The sequence below is a fragment of the Notolepis coatsorum genome (genome assembly GCF_963971535.1).
Source record: "Notolepis coatsorum genome assembly, chromosome: 4".
NCBI classification, from domain to species: domain Eukaryota; kingdom Metazoa; phylum Chordata; class Actinopteri; order Aulopiformes; family Paralepididae; genus Notolepis; species Notolepis coatsorum.
This window is the reverse complement of record NC_140168.1, coordinates 2,169,124-2,189,127: the sequence shown is the minus strand read 5'-3', so window position 1 is coordinate 2,189,127 and position 20,004 is coordinate 2,169,124. Positions and strand designations below refer to the sequence as shown.

General features: G+C 45.3%; 1 protein-coding gene across 1 annotated transcript in view; it reads right to left on the bottom strand.

Annotated features, from left to right (window-relative positions):
* arfgef2 (ADP-ribosylation factor guanine nucleotide-exchange factor 2 (brefeldin A-inhibited)) overlaps positions 1-20,004 on the bottom strand; it is a gene marked incomplete at its 3' end in the record, with an annotated part of 107,377 nt that overhangs the window by 61,726 nt on the left and 25,647 nt on the right. Inside the window, exons 8-17 of the mRNA XM_084313308.1 lie at positions 19,251-19,378; positions 18,343-18,476; positions 15,049-15,283; positions 13,725-13,824; positions 12,516-12,655; positions 8,472-8,580; positions 6,555-6,762; positions 3,468-3,579; positions 2,495-2,700; positions 376-460 (exon numbers count right to left, since the gene is read on the bottom strand). Coding sequence (XP_084169434.1) covers positions 376-460; positions 2,495-2,700; positions 3,468-3,579; positions 6,555-6,762; positions 8,472-8,580; positions 12,516-12,655; positions 13,725-13,824; positions 15,049-15,283; positions 18,343-18,476; positions 19,251-19,378 — 1,457 coding nt within the window. The remainder of the gene's footprint in view (positions 1-375; positions 461-2,494; positions 2,701-3,467; positions 3,580-6,554; positions 6,763-8,471; positions 8,581-12,515; positions 12,656-13,724; positions 13,825-15,048; positions 15,284-18,342; positions 18,477-19,250; positions 19,379-20,004) is intronic.

Below are 20,004 nucleotides of genomic sequence, written 5' to 3'. Positions count from 1 at the left end.
TTGGAATCAGGGCTGGCGTTCTATCGGCCTGCTCTAAGACAAACTCTAACCTTAACCAACTTCGAAAGAGCGCCTAAGCTTAACCGGGGAAAGAACTTGCCGTCACACGATTGGGCGCACATGTCACATGACCAGAAACGTGCGTGGCCAATCAGAGCAACGCGGAAGGACAACCCACTTGTGGGAAGTATAGAGGCTGCCCAACCATATCCATCATGCAGACACCCTCTCATCATTTAAAAAAGCACTAAAAACCCACCTTTTTACCCTTGCCTGCAAGTTATAAATTATATAACTATATTGTTTATAGCTCTGTAAAGTGTCTTTGAGCATTCGGAAAAGCGCTATACAAAATTGATGCATTATTATTATTACCTGAGGACTGTGCAGGTCCGTGGTGAGCATGATGATGGAGTAGGCCAGGACGTAGGCGGTGTCCGCGCTGGCAAACAGAGTCTGTCTGGTGGAGGAGAAGCGGAGGAACAGGTCAGAGGTCAGAGGAGGATGGGGACACGTACAGAAAGCTCAATGACACTTAAAGGAACGCCAACATTTTGGGAAATTAGCTTCTCCAGAGAGAGAGAGAGACAAGACGATAGAGACCAGTCTCCTCTCTGTGTGCGTTCAGTAGAAAGCTATCTGGCTGCACGTTAGCCTAGCTTAGCACAATGAATGGAAGCTGACATGACCGGTTAGCCTTCGGGAGAGGTGTTAGTTGGACAATGCTTAGGCTAACCGGTCATGTCCGCTTCCATTCATTGTGCTAAGCTAAGGCTAACATGCAGACATTGGATATACCAAATGGCGATCAAACAATTGGAATATTATTTTTGGAATACCTCCGACCACAGGTAAGAACGATTTGACGTCAATCTTAGCTTGATCCTGCAATGCTTTCATACCGATCGGGCCGTTTTTAGTGTTCAATGCGAATGCCATTATGACAATGAAATAATCAGAAACGACCCCCCCCCCCCCCCCCCCCCCCCCTTTTCATGCATTCATGATGGAACATAATAGCTATGATATAGATTTGATTTTGGGATAATAGCGTATACAGGCAAGACATGGCAACGTCTATAGTGGAATCGACGTATAGGGCTATAACTCAGCATTTCATGAATGACCCCAGACCGCTCTAAAACCATACTTATATTCACCACGGTATAACACGGGAACGTATGGATGAAAACATGTATTCTTTCTCACATATTGAACGATAGATGTCAAATGGGCCATAGTATTGTATCCATAGCTATAATATAGAATATAGTTATATAGCTCTACAAACAAGGTGACCCAGTCCTATATTTTAACGTGTGGCAGAGAAAAAGCCCATTTTAAAGCACCTATTCCGCTTGGACATGCGCAGAGTGCCCATGGAGTCTGGACGACGCGAGATGACGCTCGAATGAATGTGGACCGTTCTATCAGAGGGGGGAGCTTCGGTGGCCAGCCGAACAGGATAATGAAAAAATGATCCCACTAAATGGCCAGACGTGTCTTATGGCGACATCTTCAATTACCTCATTGAGTCTCCAGGTAGACTAATGTTTATATTTAAGTGCAGCGGTCTGTAGCCACTTACATGACCATCGAAGCTCCCCCCTCTGATGGAACAGTCCACATTCATTCGAGCGTCATCTCGCGTCGTCCAGACTCCATGGGCACTCTGCGCATGTCCAAGCGGAATAGGTGCTTTAAAATGGGCTTTTTCTCTGCCGATTTAGTTCTGATCGATTAGTTATGGGTCACGCCGTGTTCAGGAGAGCGAGGCGCATAAACGTCTATTCGATCATGTCTCTAGCACCCCCACAGCCGTATCGGCAACCACTTCCATCACGGCTCTCGTCCACATTCATTCATATGCACCCCCCGCAATCTCCTCCCTGATTTCAGAATCCCGGAAGTGTTACGGTGGTCTATGGCTAATCCCCGGCGCTGAATGAGTTAAACAAATGGTACAGGGACGCCATGTCACTATGACAACACGCCATTTTTTTTTATTTTTTTTTAATTTTTTTTAGTGAAAGCTCGGGGCCAGTTTGTGTGTGTTCATGTTCAACGTTAAACTATTGTGCAACCTTATATACACTGTACTTAAATAAATAACTTATTTGGAAGGTGCCCTTGTGTTTGTTACGTTTACCCCGAGGCTCGTGTTTTACCACCAGAGTCAATACAGATGTTTGTCCCGACTTTCTGAACATTCGTTCATAATTCATGAATCAGATTATACAGGTCTGATTTGATTTTAATTAGCTGGCCTCCACCACTGCATTCAACTTTTAATTAAATTTAATTAAACCATAAACTGTGACTTCAGTGTGCTCTCCGTGTTAACGTCCATCATTACGATTGTTGATGTGCGGGTCGGTTCAGGAGCGACATTAACCCTTTCACTACCACACTACAGAAGGTTAACCCTTTACTACCACACTACAGACGGTGACAGAGTGAACCCACACACCCCCCCCCCTCCTCCTCCTCTCACCCCTGGTTGCACTCCAGGTAGCGCGCTGCGAACTTCTCCATGAGCCGGTCGATCTTCTGGGCCTCGCCCGGCAGCCGGAAGCCCTCCAGGAAGCAGCGCAGCGCCGACACGAAGTCCCGGCCGCAGAAGTCCAGCTGGTCCACGTAGCAGTACATCGTCTCCTTGTTGAACTTGATGTTCTCCCCCAGGAACTCGCCCACCTGGGTCTGAGGGTGAAATTAATTGATGAATTGAAAATGGGGGACCCTGATGTAAACAAGACGAAAGTCTTTCTCTGGTCTGCATCCCCTTAACAATTGTGTGTATTGAGCCGTACTGTATTGTACCCATTCTGCAATCTGTTAAATAAAAGTTTTCAATCAATTTCAATCAATAGGGGGGGGGGAGAGGGAGAGGACAGGGGGGGAGAGGAGGAGGAGGAATGTGTGTGTTAACATTTAAGGCCACTTAGAATTACTGGTAGCTGGTCAAAAAAAAAGAAGAAACGTCTCAAAGTAGTTATTTATCGAGAGTAACGTATAACCGATAGGGCATACAGACCCTCATATGCACCTTTGTTTACACTGTGTGTGTATATATATATATATATATATATATATATATATATATATATATATATATATATATATTATATAGTTTTTATATTCAGAATAAATTATATTGTTTACACTGTTTATTTTTCTATAACTCTAATGTGCGTTTGTGTTCAGACATAGCCTTGTTCAAATCTACAGAATCTCTTTGGTGCATCAAACTACAGCCAGGAGGACGACGTCAGACCGATATACGTACAGCAGCGCGGTGGACGACGTAAAGACCCTCAAATTAAAGCAGAAGGTCGGCACTTTCACCTCGTGGTCATTATTCCATTTCAAACCCAACGTGCCGGATAGTACAGAGTCAAAATAACAACAGACGTCTTGACTGGACTCGGCCTCATGGACCGCCATACGGACTGAGGGCATGATCTCACCGTGTCCAGCCGCTCCTCCTGGTGGAGGAACTGGGCGATGTCCTCTGCGCTGGAGCCCAGCATGCCCTGGTCCTGCAGGTACTGGATGCCCCGCTTTGGCTTCTTATTGAACCTGGGAAGAGAGAGAGCAGAGGACAGAACCGGTGAGACGCCTCCAGTACGGGCCGGTATAGGGACTAGGGCTGTACCGAATAGTTCGAAGCTTCGTTCATAATGTTGACATTCGAATTCTAAAATCAACATTTGATTTTTTTTTTATAATTATTTCTTAATATATATATATATATATATATTTTAGTGCTGTCAGGCGATTAAAATCTAATAAAAATCGAATTACAGGATTTGTAATTAATTAATCGAATTAATCGCATTTTAATCGCATAACCATTTTAGGCCTGATATTCTATATTCTATAATCATATTTCAAATGGCATGTGTCCGGATGGCAGAATTCAGTACTGTATCTACAAAACCTTCTGTTTAATCATCTTCCCTTTATTCATTTCCTTAGATTTTTCAGGTCTGGTCAATTTTAGCATGGTGTTATTCACAGTCAAAGATAAAAATGTTTTTATTGATATTCTCATTTGGTTCATTACAATTTACTCAAGCCTAGTAACAGACACAGTATCTCTGACACTGGGAATACATTCCCTGAGATCCATAGATGTCCCTAGAATCAGATACCAAGAACATGCAAATGGACCATTTAAAAAAAATCTGTAAATGTGTATTCTACGTTCTTATGGAATGAATGATAAAAAAAAATTAAAAATTATATATAAAAAAAATAAAAAAATTATGCAATTAATTAATCAATCTAATTAACGCGATAAACTGACAGCCCTAATATTTGTATGCGTCTATTCATTCCGTTTCAACCAATGGGGTTTTCCTTCAGGGACACGAGTAATGTCTTCCCAGATCCAGTACTCACATTAATGACCAGAGTAGTGCTCGAGTAATTGTTTAGGGAAATCAATTTTTAAAGCGCATGGCAGCAGAAATAACGAGATGTTGTGCAGAGTCAAACAAGCACACTCGCTATTTTATTATATGTCGCTCCGCGGACATAATGCAGAGCAATATACTCGATGCTTAATGCGCATCATCGGTTACCGTTTGTAATAATCACATGACCTCCACTCCGTCTGCAGCAGGTCTCTCTGCTCGTGGAACGGCACGTCGGTATCAATAGTCTACGAACGCTACGCAAAGTGGGCGACATGTTGTTGGCACAATTTGGAAATAATAAAGCCAACGGCTGTTATTATCTTTTAGATGACACTAAGCGGAGATCCAACTATCCACGTGCTCCACAGCTTCCAACGTCCAGCTTCCTGCCACAACTCATGCCTGGCAGCATTTCAGAGCAAGTTTTCCATTTCATTGGCACAAACACTTTTGGTGGACGTACTTAGTTAGGGGTGTAACGGTACACAGAAGTCACGGTTCGGTACGTACCTCGGTATTTGGGGTCACTGTTCGGTACGAGTTCGGTACAACAGGGAACAAATATTATAATAATAATTATTAAATATAATGATCTTTTATTAAGTTATACTTAGTTCCACCTAGGCTTGCCGCGGTAGTCAGTGATGATAACGGTGTCATTCTGTGTTCAGGCATCCACTGAGTAAACCCTTTCACTGCCACACGACAGAAGGTTAACCCTTTACTATCACACAACCGACGGCGATGCTCCATCATTAGCATCATTAGCTCCGCGGATTGTGTGATAGTAAAGGGCTAACCTTCTGTATTGTCACAGTGAAAGGGTTAACCGGCTGTCTGTGGCAGTGAAAGGGTTAATTGCCTACTGCCCCCCCCCCCCCCCCCACCGGTGTCTGCTTTTTACGTTTCAGTTTCACTTTATAAATTTTTTTATTATGTTTTTGGTAGATTTGTATTTGTTTGTTCTACCGGCAGTCCGGTAGAGAGAGAGATAGAGGAATAATGGGAGACAGAGCGGGGGGGGGGGGGGGGGGGGGGGGGAAGACATTCGGCAAAGGACGCCGGGTCTGTCGTTTGCCACTTGGGGGCGCCCCTTCAGTTTCACTTCTAGAGTAGATTTAACTTCATGTGAAGCAGAGAAAGTGGTTAGTAGTTAACGTACCGTTGCATTCGTTAGGTACACAGCACAAGTGCGAATGTGGTCAGCGCTCGAGTCCAAGTCGAGTCACGAGACCTGAAAATCAGTCCAGAGTACTACAACACTGCCTAGCGCTAGATAAGATCCATGTTTGTGAAACGTGAACCCTCCCCATAGATAAAATCCTGTGTCGACTCTACTAACGTCGTACAGTAGAGACGTCATTTGGTCGACGCTCTTATCTAAAGCGGCACGTACAGAAGTGAAACGAGTTTCAGCTTTAGTAGAGGTGGCATCGTGAGAATCATTTAAAAAAAATTTAGGACAAGTGCATGACAGTAAGGTTAGTTAGATATATATTTTTTTTAATCAAAAAGAATCAAAGCCCTAAACCAGGTGTTACTACCATGATTTATCGAGAGAGAGAGAGAGAGAGAGAGAGAGAGAGAGAGAGAGAGCGAGAGAGAGAGCGAGAGCGAGAGAGAGAGACAGAGAAAGAGTGTGTGTGTGTGTGAGTGAGTGAGTGAGTGTGAGTGAGTGTGTGAGTGAGTGAGTGAGTGTGTGAGTGTGTGAGTGAGTGAGTGAGTGAGTGAGTGAGTGAGTGAGTGAGTGAGTGAGTGAGTGAGTGTGTGAGAGTGAGTGTGTGAGAGTGAGTGTGTGAGTGAGTGTGTGAGTGAGTGAGTGAGTGTGAGTGTGTGAGTGTGTGAGTGTGTGAGAGTGAGTGAGTGAGAGTGAGTGAGTGAGTGAGTGAGTGAGTGAGTGAGTGAGTGAGTGTGAGTGAGTGAGTGAGTGTGAGTGAGTGAGTGAGTGAGTGAGTGAGTGAGTGAGTGAGTGAGTGTGAGTGAGTGAGTGAGTGAGTGAGTGAGTGAGTGAGTGAGTGAGTGAGTGAGTGAGTGAGTGTGAGTGTGAGTGTGAGTGTGAGTGTGTGAGTGTGAGTGAGTGTGAGTGTGTGTGTGTGTGTGTGTGAGAGAGGGGACCAGGGGGAGGAGCCTCACAGTTCGATGCCGTGCTCGATGGTCTCCTTCTGCTGCTTGATGACCTCGTACTGCTCCGGGTGGTCCGGCTGGGGGTCCGGCTGGGGGTTGTGTAGGACGCCGGACGACACCGTGGAGTCCATGGAGCTGGCGCTGTCCCGGCGGCCCGCCAGGTGGTCCGGGAGCTTCAGCTCGCCTCCCTCCCCGCCGTCAGAAGGCCGCTCCTGGCCTGGGGGTTTAAGTTTAAGTTTAAAAGAACAATCTTAACATTTTGGGAAATTAGCTTATTTGCCATCTACTTGAGTTAGACGAGAAGATACAAACCTTTTTCTTCTCTGTGCATGCAGTAGGAGTAGGAAGACGTTGGGAACTAGGCTAATGGAGGAACCTACTTCCAGTGACTGACGCTAAGCTAGGCTAACGGTGCGCGTCTTCCTACTCCTACTGCATGCACAGAGAAGACAAAGGTAAGTGTCTTCTTGTCTAACTCCAGGGTAGATGGCAAATAAGCTAATTTCCCAAAATGTTGGAGTGTTCCTTTAAGTTTAAGTTTATTTGGATCCCCATTAGCAGTGCTGGGGCTATTCTTCCTGGGGTCCATAACACGTAAAATACAGTTACAGACTTTATACACTCGCATCATGTCATACAGACAATTAAAACAACAATAAATACTCCTTATCAAATTCACGATACAATACAACAATACGGTACTCATAATTCATTCATAATACAATGCAGCATAATCTACTATTTAGCTTTTACATACATTATCTATGTTCATATCAACCAATTATACAATCTTCTGAAAATATATCCATATCAGACACATACCTTTTCATTTACGTATATCCCCATCTCTTTATCAGACACATACCTTTATCAGATACGTATATCCCCATCTCTTTATCAGACACATACCTTTATCAGATACGTACACACCATCTATTAGGGAATGTCCATGTCTTTGGTCGTCCCATTCTGTGTTCAGGCATCCACTGAGTAAATTAACCCCTTCACTGCGACACGACAGAAGGTTAACCCTTTACTATCACACAACCGACGCGTCGGTTGTGCGATAGTAAAGGGCTAACCTTCTGTATTGTCACAGTGAAAGGGTTAACCGGCTGTCATGTGGCAGTGAAAGGGTTAATTGCCTACTTTTTTTTTTACGTTATTTATTTGTATTTTTGCACAATCATGGCCACCTACATGTCACTGCATGTCTTGTGTATCATGTATGTGACAAATACAACTCTTGAATCTTGAATCTAGTATAGACATATTAGCATAGTATGTAGTAATATAGGCAAGGACGATTCCTTAGTAGCAAAGTAGCCTGTAGCCTGTGACCAGGCGTCTTATATCACGCTGTTGAACCTTCAGTTTAAACCTCCGTGGAACAAACTATAATTCCATACAGGCCTCATTAAACAATTGATATTTCATATTCAATATGGATGACATCCAGCCTACGACAACATCAGTCAACCTCCTTTTCATTCTAGCAGCGGAACGACTGCACAATCACACTGCAATTTCCCGGAAAACAAATTGTACCGTTGACCAGATTGTCATCCATCTTCGACGGTAGCTGTAGTCAGTGCAGCTGTTTATCTCCTTTAGCGCCCCTAGTGGACAGAGCTAAGAGGTGCAGCAACTGTAGTCAAGCGCTGACCTCGTCGTCGAGAATTCCGATTGGGTAGAACGGAGATGCCTAGAACTTCTATTATAAATATAGAATAGTATAGAATAGGCATGAAATCAGTGATATATATTTATTTTATTTGAGTAACACATTGGGAGTAAAAAATTGCAATGATAATAATATGAATAAAGTAATTAAACAACAGGCCCACCAAGAAGGCGTTTGTCCGACAGTAACTAACAGTTGTGATTGGAGGATGAAGAGCAGAGGGCGGGGCTTGAGGTGCTCACCCAGGTTGGCCTGCAGGTTGGGGTTGACGTACAGGTCGCGGCTCCACTCCACCATGCACTTGAGGACGGACACCAGACACTCCAGGCCCTTCTTACGCAGGCTCAGCTCCTGGATGAAGACACGTCGAGGAAACATACTCATAAGCTTCGATCATAATGTTGACATTCGAATTCTAAATCAACATTTTTAATTTTTTATATATTTTTTTTGTATGCGTCTATTCATTCCGTTTAAAACAATGGGGTTTTTCTTCACAGTTGCAGATAAAGATTAGGCTACTACACTAATATTATACTATTATAGTATATGACTCATAAAACATTTTATAAAACATTTATCATAAATGATGTAGCCTATCTGCATCCGCTCGGCGCTCCATCAAGACGTCACCGTCACTTTCGTACCAACCCGATTGGATTATTTATGTTGACGAAACTGATGAGTTATATTCATTAAAGAAAGTTGATTTAATAAAAAAGAAAAAATACTAATTTAATCAGATTAATCACTTTATTCAAATTGAGGATTTAGTTTGAGGATATAAAAAAAATAAAATAAAAAATTTGGATTAAGTCATAAAATATGACGACAGGCATTCGAATACTTCAATAGAAGCTTCAAATGTTAAAAAAATGACATTTGTTACAGCCTAACACACACTCATCATAACTTTCATAAAGTTGCTGTGACATCATCGTGTGAGGACGATACAACCCCCACAGGGAGGGGGGGGGGGCAGCCGGCTGGAATGTGGATGTAATAATGGAATTATTACAAATGGTAACTGACAATAGACCACCGCGACAACAGTTATCCTGAACATGGAGAGACCGACCCCAAGTCGAGCGCTACTTTCTCGCCGAGCTATAGTCACTTCTCCGCACCTCCTCCCCGCCCGGCGCGCACGCAGATCTCCCAGGGAGTCTCGGGGAAAGTGAGGTAGGTGTGGATAGATTACTGTAGCTCATCCGAGAAAGTGCAGATCGACTTGGGGTCGGTCTCTCCGTGTTCAGGAGACTCAGGCGTATAAAACAGTCTATTGGATCACGTCTCCAGCACCCCCACAGCCGTAGCTACAGCCACTTACGTCGAGGCTCTAATCAACACTCATTAATTTGATCTGCCCCCGCTCTCCCTTCCCCAGGGATGTGATTGCGCCTTAAGAAAAAAACCTGAACATTTTCGAAACGATCTTTTTCTTTTTATAAACACTCCATTTTAATGAATGAACACATTTTATTTGTATATATATATTTTTTTATCTACTTTTTCTCCCATTTTCAATTTTTCTCCCACCCCAATTTCGTATCGTCCAATTCTACCCTCCCCTGTCTCGAACGCTGTTAGGCCACGCCTCCCACAAGCCGGCTGCAATGTGGACGAAGCCTTGCATCACGTGTCCCCTCCGGTACTCGAGGAAGCAGCCGTCGCATCTTTTCACCTGCACAGCACGATCTCTCAGCGTCGGGGGTCTGCGTGGGAGGGACACGCCGCCCCCGTCGCTTCCTGATTCTGCTGCGCAGGCGCACCAACCGACCTGTAGGAGTCGCTGTCCACAACGTCTGATCCCCACCCACCAGCTTCCCACCCCCTAATACTGCCAATTGTGTTAGTATGAACGACCAGCCAAGCCGATAGCAATGCGGAGAGCTGGGCTCGAACCCAGCGTCTCCTGCATTGGCGGTGAGCGCCTTGCCCACTGCACCACCTAGCCGCCCTTATTTGTATATTGAACTGTTCACAGGGAAGAGGCAGGTGGGAGAGGAAAGGGACAAAGAAAATGAATCAAATATATCAGTGTCCCCCTAAAAAATTTAAAGGGGGTCATCTTGACCCCTCCCAAGTCATCCTGGCTCAAACACTAACGTTAGGACCTTATCTTTTCTTCTTTGCAACCAGATGTGCAACACCTGTAACCGCCTCCTCTGGAAGTCTTGCCTACTGCGAAGGGCTGCAGTTGGACTAATGGACTCTTTTGCTTTTCTTTTGCTCTCAGGTGGATTTTGAGAATGAAGGTGGTGACATTTCTCCATCTCAGCTTCTTGGTTATGTCTAGGTTGGCTTCTGTACCTGATGCTTGAGAGTTTGATGTTTCTACAGAGCTTCACATTAACTGGACAATGCTTGCTCTCCCTTGAGTAGTGTTGAGTGGCAGACTGCGGCACTGCTTGCAAGTAACCTTCGCTGGTTGGTCAGTTTTACAAAAGCAGTCCAGTGTGTTTCCTAGTGTGTTGACGTCTTTACAGCATCTCGCGCCACTCAACAAAACTGCTAACATTATCGATAGCCAATGAAAATCTGTAATAGCAGGTCTGATAAATGTTGCTTTCGCGTTTCACTTAAACCAGGTGAAAAAATTATCAAAACATAAAAAAAATTAAATCTTTGTTTTTTTTTACACTTGTTTTTTTTATGAATATTTTTTTATCGTGATTTTAGGTCAGAAAAACCAGAAATAGAGTTAAAAACGGAGAAATCACATCCCTGCTTTCCCCCCCTCCCCCCACCACAAGCTCGATGTAACGTGGAAGTGCAATGGTCTATATCAGTGGTTGTCAAATTACGGGTTGCGACCCAAATTTTTTTTTTTTTTTTTTTTATGTTCTGCAACATATTATGGCTAAATATGCCTCGTTTTATAAATGTGTATTGATAACATAGTGCTGTAATAAAATTGTCTAATAAATATGCATGATCAAGTTCAACAACGTGTGCTTTTATTTTGATATTCCTTAATTCCACGTTGAAATTACGCGATCCATTAAGCGTGGGGTCCCCAAAATAAATACTGAATAAAATGGAGTCGCGGTATGAAAGAGTTTGAGAACCCCTGCTCTATATCTGAGCATCGGGTATATTGCTGTGCAGCGTTATAGCCGCAGAGCAGTGTGTGTGTCTGTGTGTGTGTCTGTGTGTGTGTGTGTGTGTGTGTGTGCGTGTGACTCCGCACAATATCTTGTTGTAGTTGCTGCCGTGCGCTTTAAGATGTGTTACAGTATATAATTCATGCGAGGACTCGATCTGGGAAAACATTACGGGTCCCTGTTGGGGTTGGGTGTCAAACGCTGTACTTAAAAAAAAAAAAAAAAAAAAGGCACTGACCGAATTACAAATGGGTGCTACAGAGTACTGATTTCAACGCTAGATCAAATCGGTACCAGATTTTAGTACCTTTACATGTTTAGTATAAGCGTGTAATATACTAGACAAGAGGGAGCCTTTTCCACAAATATATATATTACTGTCCCGTCTCTTGGGTCTTTAGAAAGACCAGACGAGGTCCGAGGAGTTTGATCATATTTACAGACGACGGCCAGATGATGTGGATATTTTAAACATTTAAAAAAACACAATACATTTGTATTGATTTATTTAGTGTGGTGTGTTACAACAATAAATAACAAAAAAGTTCTAGATAAATAATGTTGAGAAGTTTGGACTTATTTAAAAAAAAATTACAACTGAAATAAAACATTTAGTTATTACAGAGAGAGTTAAGTACCGGGGGAAAAAAAGGTACCGATACTGAATTCCAGGAACTGGTACCGGTGCCGGTTGAAATGTGAACGGTACCTCAACCCTACCACGGAGCGAATAATAAAATCAGTAGTGTGTGTATGCGTGTGTGTGTGTGTGTGTGTGTGTGTGTGTGTGTGTGTGTGTCTCCGCACAATATCTCGTTATTGCTGCCGCCATGCGCTTTAAGATGCGCGATGAAAATAGATTTCCCTAAACAATTACATGAGCAGCACTACTCGAGTAATGGACCCATCTCAAACCCTGCCCTCTTTTCTTGATCCTCCAATCACAACTGTCGCTTACCTCGGACATTGTCCGAGGTAAGCGACAGTTGTGATTGGAGGATCAAGAAAAGAGGGCAGGGTTTGAGATGGGTCCATTCCTCATGCGAGCACTCGTTCTGGGAGAACGTCACAGGAGCCCATCCCATAATAGTTCCCATCTAAAGTCCACAGGGGCTCCGGCTCGGCCAGCAGCAGCATCATCCTTAATAACAGCACCAAGTAAATGTCAGAGTGTCGTACCTGTAGGGGAGTCATGCCCAGCTCCTGCCCGCTCCTGCCCATGGCGATCTTAGACAGGTCGTTGACCAGACGCTCGAAGATGTTGGCGGCATTCAAGTCACAGTCGTAGTTCACATAGATGTCCACCACGCACTGGGCGTCTGGGAGGGAGGAAGAGGAGGAGGACAGGTTACAGCAGCGGTTCCCAAACTTTTTTGGCCGTGCACACCCTGTCACCTGCCGACCTAGCTGACACACCCCCCAATGGGTTTCTGTTAGAAAAAATTGTTGCTGGTCTCCGTGCACAGATGAAGCACACCTGTGTCAGACACGCCCGAGACATTATTGTTTATTATTATTAAAACATACGTTTTTTATTAAAACGTTTCTTGAATTTCATGATTTACACAGTGAAAATCCCCATTTGAAATAATGTATATTAGTTATATTTATTAGGCATAAAAAAAATATTGTTTGGTTCCTGTTGGTTGTCAGTTAAGGCCATGAGTGGGTAGGGAATAAATTTTATTTAATTTTTTATTTGATCTCTTCCCACGGCGACTATGGATAGGGAATTTATTTATTTAATTAAAATGTTCACGACAACATGGATGCATGTACTCTGCCAGCATGTTTAACATCCATAATACTAAAGGTTTGACTAAGATTTTAATGAAATTTTATTGTAAAAAAAAAAATATATATATATATATTTTTTTTTAATTTACCACCATTAGCCTTTTCATGTCACGCACCACCTAGAGGGCGCTCGTGCACCACAAAGGGTGCGCGCACCACAGTTTGGGAACCACTGGGTTACAGGGTGCTAAGAGACTGCATGACCCATGTCATACGTGTGCGGATAGCTATTGGAAGTTACTGTAATTGACCGATCTACATGTAGTCATTTAGGGACTCAGATTGTGAACAACCAGTCAGCAGGAGAGGTACGTCTCAGGGTCAGCGGCGTCGTTCGTTGAACAGTGTTGATGTGTTATAGTCACTCGGTGTGTAAACAGAGTGTATAAATACATTGGATTCATACTTGTGACGCAAGGTCCGTAATGGACCGAAACATTAGATGCAATAAATAATGGTATTTATTGCAAGAGCAGTGTGCGGGAATTTCTTCATTTCTAAGATATTAAGATACTCTCGACACCTCGGATGTGCGAGAGTCAGCGACTTATAAACAGGATTAAAAAAAAACTGGTTTATTATTCTGTATACCTGCACAGATGCGTGTGAGCGTCTGGATGACCATCCACTTGTGCTCGAAGGAGCTGGAGGACGTCTCCAAGATGGTGAGAAAGATCTCCCTGAAAAACACCTGACGAGAAGGAACGAGGAGAGAGAGGGAGGAGAGAGAGAGGAGGCGAGAGGAGAGGAGAGAGAGAGAGAGAGAGGGAAGAGAGGGACGAGAGAGAGAGAGCGGAGAGAGGAGGTGAGGGAGGAGAGAGGAGAGAGAGGAGGCGAGGTGAGAGGAGAGGAGAGGAGAGAGGGACGAGAGAGCGGAGGCAAGAGGAGAGAGCGGAGAGAAGAGGGACGAGAGAGGAGAGAGAGAGGGAGGAGAGGAGAGGAGAGAGAGAGAGAGGGAAGAGAGGGACGAGAGAGAGAGAGCGGAGAGAGGAGGTGAGAGAGGAGAGAGGAGAGAGAGGAGGCGAGGTGAGAGGAGAGGAGAGGAGAGAGGGACGAGAGAGCGGAGGCGAGAGGAGAGAGCGGAGAGAAGAGGGACGAGAGAGGAGAGAGAGAGGGAGGAGAGGAGAGGAGAGAGAGGGACGAGAGAGGAGAGAGGGAGGAGGCGAGGGGAGAGAGGGACGAGAGAGGAGAGAGCGGAGAGAAGAGGGACGAGAGAGGGAGGAGAGGAGAGGAGAGGAGAGAGGAGAGAGAGGGACGAGAGAGGAGAGAGGGGGCGAGGGGAGAGAGAGGGACGAGAGAGGAGAGAGCGGAGAGAGGAGGAGAAGAGAGAGGAGAGAGAGGGACGAGAGAGGAGAGAGCGGAGAGAGGAGGCGAGGGGAGAGAGGGAGAGAGAGAAGAGAGGAGAGTAGAGAGGGGAGAGAGGGAGAGAGAAGAGAAAGGAGAGAGCGGAGAGAGGAGGCGAGGGGAGAGAGGGAGAAGAGAGGAGAGAGCGGAGAGAGGAGGCGAGGCGAGAGAGGGAGAGAGAGAGAGCAGAGGCGAGGGGAGAGAGGGAGAGAGAGAGAAGAGAGGAGAGGAGAGTAGAGCGGGAGAGAGAGGAGAGAGAAGAGAGGTGAGATGAGGACAGCTGGCAGCCAGACCCGTATTAACTGCTAATGATTCTACTGGTTTTTGAGACGACTTCTTCCTCTAAACCCCACGATGTACATCAGTTAACTACTAACCCTCAGCCACGGTGGACCAGTTAACTAAACTATGTACATGAGTTAACCACTAACCCTCAGCCACGGTGGACCAGTTAACTATGTACATGAGTTAACCACTAACCCTCAGCCACGGTGGACCAGTTAACTATGTACATGAGTTAACCACTAACCCTCAGCCACGGTGGACCAGTTAACTAAACGTGTCTCCGTACCTCGATCTGCATCTTGAGGTGCACCTTGAAGTGCGACAGCAGGGTGAGGAAGATGGCCAGCGAGAGCTCGAACACCTCGGGCACCGAGGACACGCCGTTCTTGGACAGCGCCACGCACAGGTACTGCTTGATGGCGTTGGCGAACATCTCGTGGGTGCGGAACACCGGCCCCGCCCCCTGGAGCACGGAGAGCAGCAGCTGCAGGGACACCACCTTGGAGCGCAGCTCGTGTGACCTGGGATAGGAGGAGGGACCCGTCAATCACAGGTACAGGAGGAGGGACCCGTCAATCACAGGTACAGGAGGAGGGACCCGTCAATCACAGAACTAGGAGGAGGGACCCGTCAATCACAGCAGCGCGTCGATGTTTTATCACATCACCGTCTCCATTTTTACATTATTTCGTACGGTACGTGGCACAGCTGGTCTGGTGGGTTTCCAGCGGTGCAGCACTGAGTGTACTGGAGGGGGGGGGGGGCACATCAACGAGGACAACGTCGATTTACAATATTCGATTTTATATTTATTACATTATATCGACGTTACATCCAGCGATGGTCATGGAGGAGGAGCTACAGATCTGCTGACATCACCGAAGGAAGGAGGGAGGGAGGGAGGGAGGGAGGGGGGCAGGGAGGGAGGGAGGGAGGGAGGGAGGGAGGCAGGGAGGGAGGGAGGGAGGGAGGGGAAAGGGGAAAGGGGGAGCTAGTCAAAGAAGAGTCACAGGAGAAGAGAGGGGGAACATAGAGTGGAATAAGACCAAGAGGATGGAGGAGGAGAGAGAGAGAGAGAAAGAGAGGAGAGAGAGAGAGGAATAAAGAAATAATTAAGGAAAAATAAAGGAAAAGAGGAAGGAGAAGAAGTGAGTGAGAAGGAGAGATAGAACAGAGAGAGAGAGGGGGGGGGGTGAACGAGGGATAATCAGTCAAATAAGCAGAAAACCAACAGTCTAGTCGTGCCACGCTGCCCCCCAGTGGGCCCAGGACGTCGAGAGGGTATTTAGGCGAGGCGGCGGCGCGTTCCGGAAGGTTTCTGCCACGGCTCGGCTTACTGTGGCCTGTCGAGAGCGGAGCTGGCCCCGGGTTTAGTGTTACGGTAACCCAAGACGACAATGGAAAAGGGCAGGTTAACCTGCGCGGACCCACCCGAGACACAGCGGCGGGTAGGAAACAGCTGATGGCAATACTTTAATGTAGGAGCAGCATTGTGCAAAATGCTCCGAGCAAACACACACGTTGTTCTTGATTATTTCCATCGGTGTGTTGGAATCCATGTTCAGAGCAAGTAGCTTCGATCGCTTCGGATCCTTTGAATGAAAGCGAAAATGTAAACACTGGCCTCGATGTTAGAAAGTAGCACTGCGTCGCGTGAAATCACTGCGCCCAGACAGCAGTGGTTCGTTCGGCAAAAAAATAGTTCAGAGTATATCTGCTTAGAAAACGGAAATGTCTAATTCAATTATTTTTAATTTCTCCACGTGGTAAATACACAGGTCACAACATGTTTACAGGTACGTTTTGGAGTTGTATTTTGATTGTATTTGGAGTGTATTTCGTGACTGTTGGGAACTAGGCTAAATGGGTAATCTACTTCCAGTCAATGACGCTAAGCTAGGCTAATGGTGCTGCCTAAAGGTGCTCCCATAGTCCAGCAGACTGTACACAGAGCAGACTCCGCGGAGGTCCGCGCGGCTATTTGAGCTTTGATCTCAGCGGACAGCAGACCCACAGGTGCGAAGCTCCTATTTTCTGAGGCGCGGACATCCGCGCCGCTGACTTGGTGTCACACAAAACGCTGCTCGGCGTTTTGGTTGACATCGAACTGCATTAAATGTGACACTGCTCGAGCGATTGGTGGCACGAGGAGAGAGATGAGCCCGTGAAGCGCGCTCTCTCTCTCTCTCGCTCTCTCTCTCTGTCTGTCTCTCTCTCTCTCTCTCTGTCTCCCTCTCTCTCTCTCCCGCTGATAAATGTTCCCTCTGATCTGCCAGTACAGTAGAACAGACAGAATTGTGGGAAATGTAGTAAAACTGGTGCGAGAAATGTAGGAAATAGACCGCGGACGTCCGCTGAGATCTGCTCGACTATGAAAGCTCAAAGAGCCGTGCGGACATCCGCAGAGTCTGCTCTGTGTACAGTCTGCTCGACTATGGGAGCGCCTTAATGCTGTCGTGGGTTATGAGAATTAGACCATGCCTACTGTAGGGGGGTCTAACGACCACCCCTAGGCATGGTCTAATTCTCATAACCCACTCCTGCGCGTGATGTAATGCTCAAGTCTAACTCCAGGGTAGATGGCAAATAAGCTAATTTCCCAAAATGTTGGAGTGTTCCTTTAACAGACGACAGCTGTGACCTGCTCTCCTGGAGAACCCCTCCCAGTCCCCCCCCCCCACTATAAGAAGGAGCTACTAGCCAAGATGAGGAGCACGTTCAGCCACAGACTCACGGACCGCTGCCAGCTGCTGGAGAACTAACGGCTGCAGAGCTCCAGAACTATTAGGAATGTCTTAGAAGTGTGCCCGATTCATAACCACCAAAACCTGCATGGAATGTGTGGCATAATACGCATCGTGCCAGTCAGGGCACCTTGTTAGTGTGTACTGCACCTTGTGTATTCCATTTACTTTTACACTTACTCATAGTATATATTCAAGATACAAATTCTTTATTGCCTATATTTATTGTAACCAATTTACAGAGGGCATAAAAGGGGCATCTGCACCTTTGTTTATACTATTTATTTGTCTCATATTTTAGAGTAAATTATATTGTCTATACAGTTTATTTATTTTTTCTCATATTTTTATATTCAGATTGAATTGTATTGCCTATATTTATGTCTGTCTACCATTACCCTGCCCATACCTGTACCTCCCCTCCCTCCCCCAGGCTGCTATGATGCCCACATTTCCCCCAAGGGGATCAATAAAGGAATAACTCATCTCATGGACTTGGTTCTATTCAATTTTACTGTATATATCTGTATATTTTTGTCTGTATAGTTTACATTTAAGATTTTAGAATGTATATACATACCAGAATGTATATCACGGACCATATTTTATTCTTTATTCTATTTCCTTCTAATTTTGTATATTATTATATTCTTATTTTAGTCCTATTGACTACCTAAATGTTTATTGTTCAATGTGAGCGATCTGTAGCGCCGAATTTCCCTCAGGATTATTAAAGGATTTCCATTCTATTCTATTCCATTCTATTCTCTTCTCTTCCAGGGGCTGGGATCACAGAGAGACTGTGGGGGAGCGAGGGCTCGTCTTCCTCTACGTACCTGGGGTCCGGCGGCCCGTCGGCCAGGGGCTTCATGGAGAGCTTGCAGAGCGAGCGGAACACCAGGAAGGCATCCTTCTGGAGGACGTGAGAGAACCTGACGCCCGCCTGGCCCCCGGGCATCATGTCCGGGTCCTGAAACACAAGATGGAGACCAATGATGACTTTTTATGAAGAAAGAAAAAGCAAAAACACACCATGACAAAGCAAACACCATGAAAACCAGTATCAGAGCATTAATTCTAAACGATATATCTTTACTACCAACATCCATACAACAGGAAATAATTATTCTGGCAGGCGTTACAGCAGCCAAAAAGCTGATCGCTATGAGATGGAAAGAAGAGTTCACAAAGTCAGTAAATCTGAGATACAGTCGTCGGCACCATGAAGAAGAGTGTCCTGGACCATGTGGGCCTTTTGAGGAATTCATATTTCTAGCTGGACCGCAATGCTTAGAGCCTTCTGAAGAAGAGTACACAGTATGTTTCTAAAACTCTTGGCATGTCCGAGAGAAATTAGCTTTAAGACTTGAATCACGTTGTTCACGAGGTCCGCGCTGCATCGATTTCTCCGGTCGGTTCACGCGCCGGTCAGGAGGGAGAACCGCCCCTCTGGGAAATTAGCTCACCGTCTTCTCCAGAGAGAGACAAGAAGATAGATACCAGTCTCCTCTCTGTGCGTTGAGTAAAAAGCTATGTGGCTGCATGTTAACCTAGCTTAGCACAATGAATGGAAGCGGACATGACTGGGTAGCCTTAGGCATTGTCCAACTAACACCTCTCCCGAAGGCTAACCGGTCATGTCCGCTATCGTGAAGGTAGACAGACCTACCAACAACTCTATAGTCTACAGAGAGTCGAGGAGTTGCCCCGTGTTTTATTAGCGGAGCCACCAAGTCCAGCTCACCAGCATGTCTGCCGAGGAGACGGAACCGCGGTCATCTATGATGCCGTTCATCTGTTGGCCCTCCGGTCTGCCTCTGGGGGGCGCCACCTCTGTGTGCTCGGGGCCCGGGTGGGGTGAGGGGTCACCACCTGGAGGAAGGTAGGTGCAAAGAGGTACAGAGTTATAATAATAAATTATAATAAAAAGACACCCCGTTTACTGAGAACATTAAATCACCTCATATACAGTATATATATATATATCAACATTTGTCTATTCATACCTGCATATAATCATTTTTACATATCTGTAGATACTATATCTGTACATATCCCTTACCTACTCTTACTAGTTACACTGCTGGCCAGTATGACTTACTACCATAGTGTCTTTATACCTGTTGTACATATTAATACTACAACTCTGTACATACATCTGGTTAACACTATTACTCAGTAGTATTTATATATGTTATATATCAGTATATACCAGTGTAATCACCTGTACATTGTATATTACTATCGCACTTTACCGTTACATTTGCACTCTGGTTGGATGCCAAACTTATTTTTGTTGTACTGTACTTGTGCTGCATGATGACGATGTAACATTAAATCACCTCGTCCTACACGAGATACATCATTAGTACGACAAGATAATAAAGACACCCTGTTTACTGGAAACATTAACCCTTTCACTGCCGCACTACCAAACGGTTTACCCTTTCACTGCGACAACAATACACAGAAGGTTAACCCTTTCACTGCCACACGAC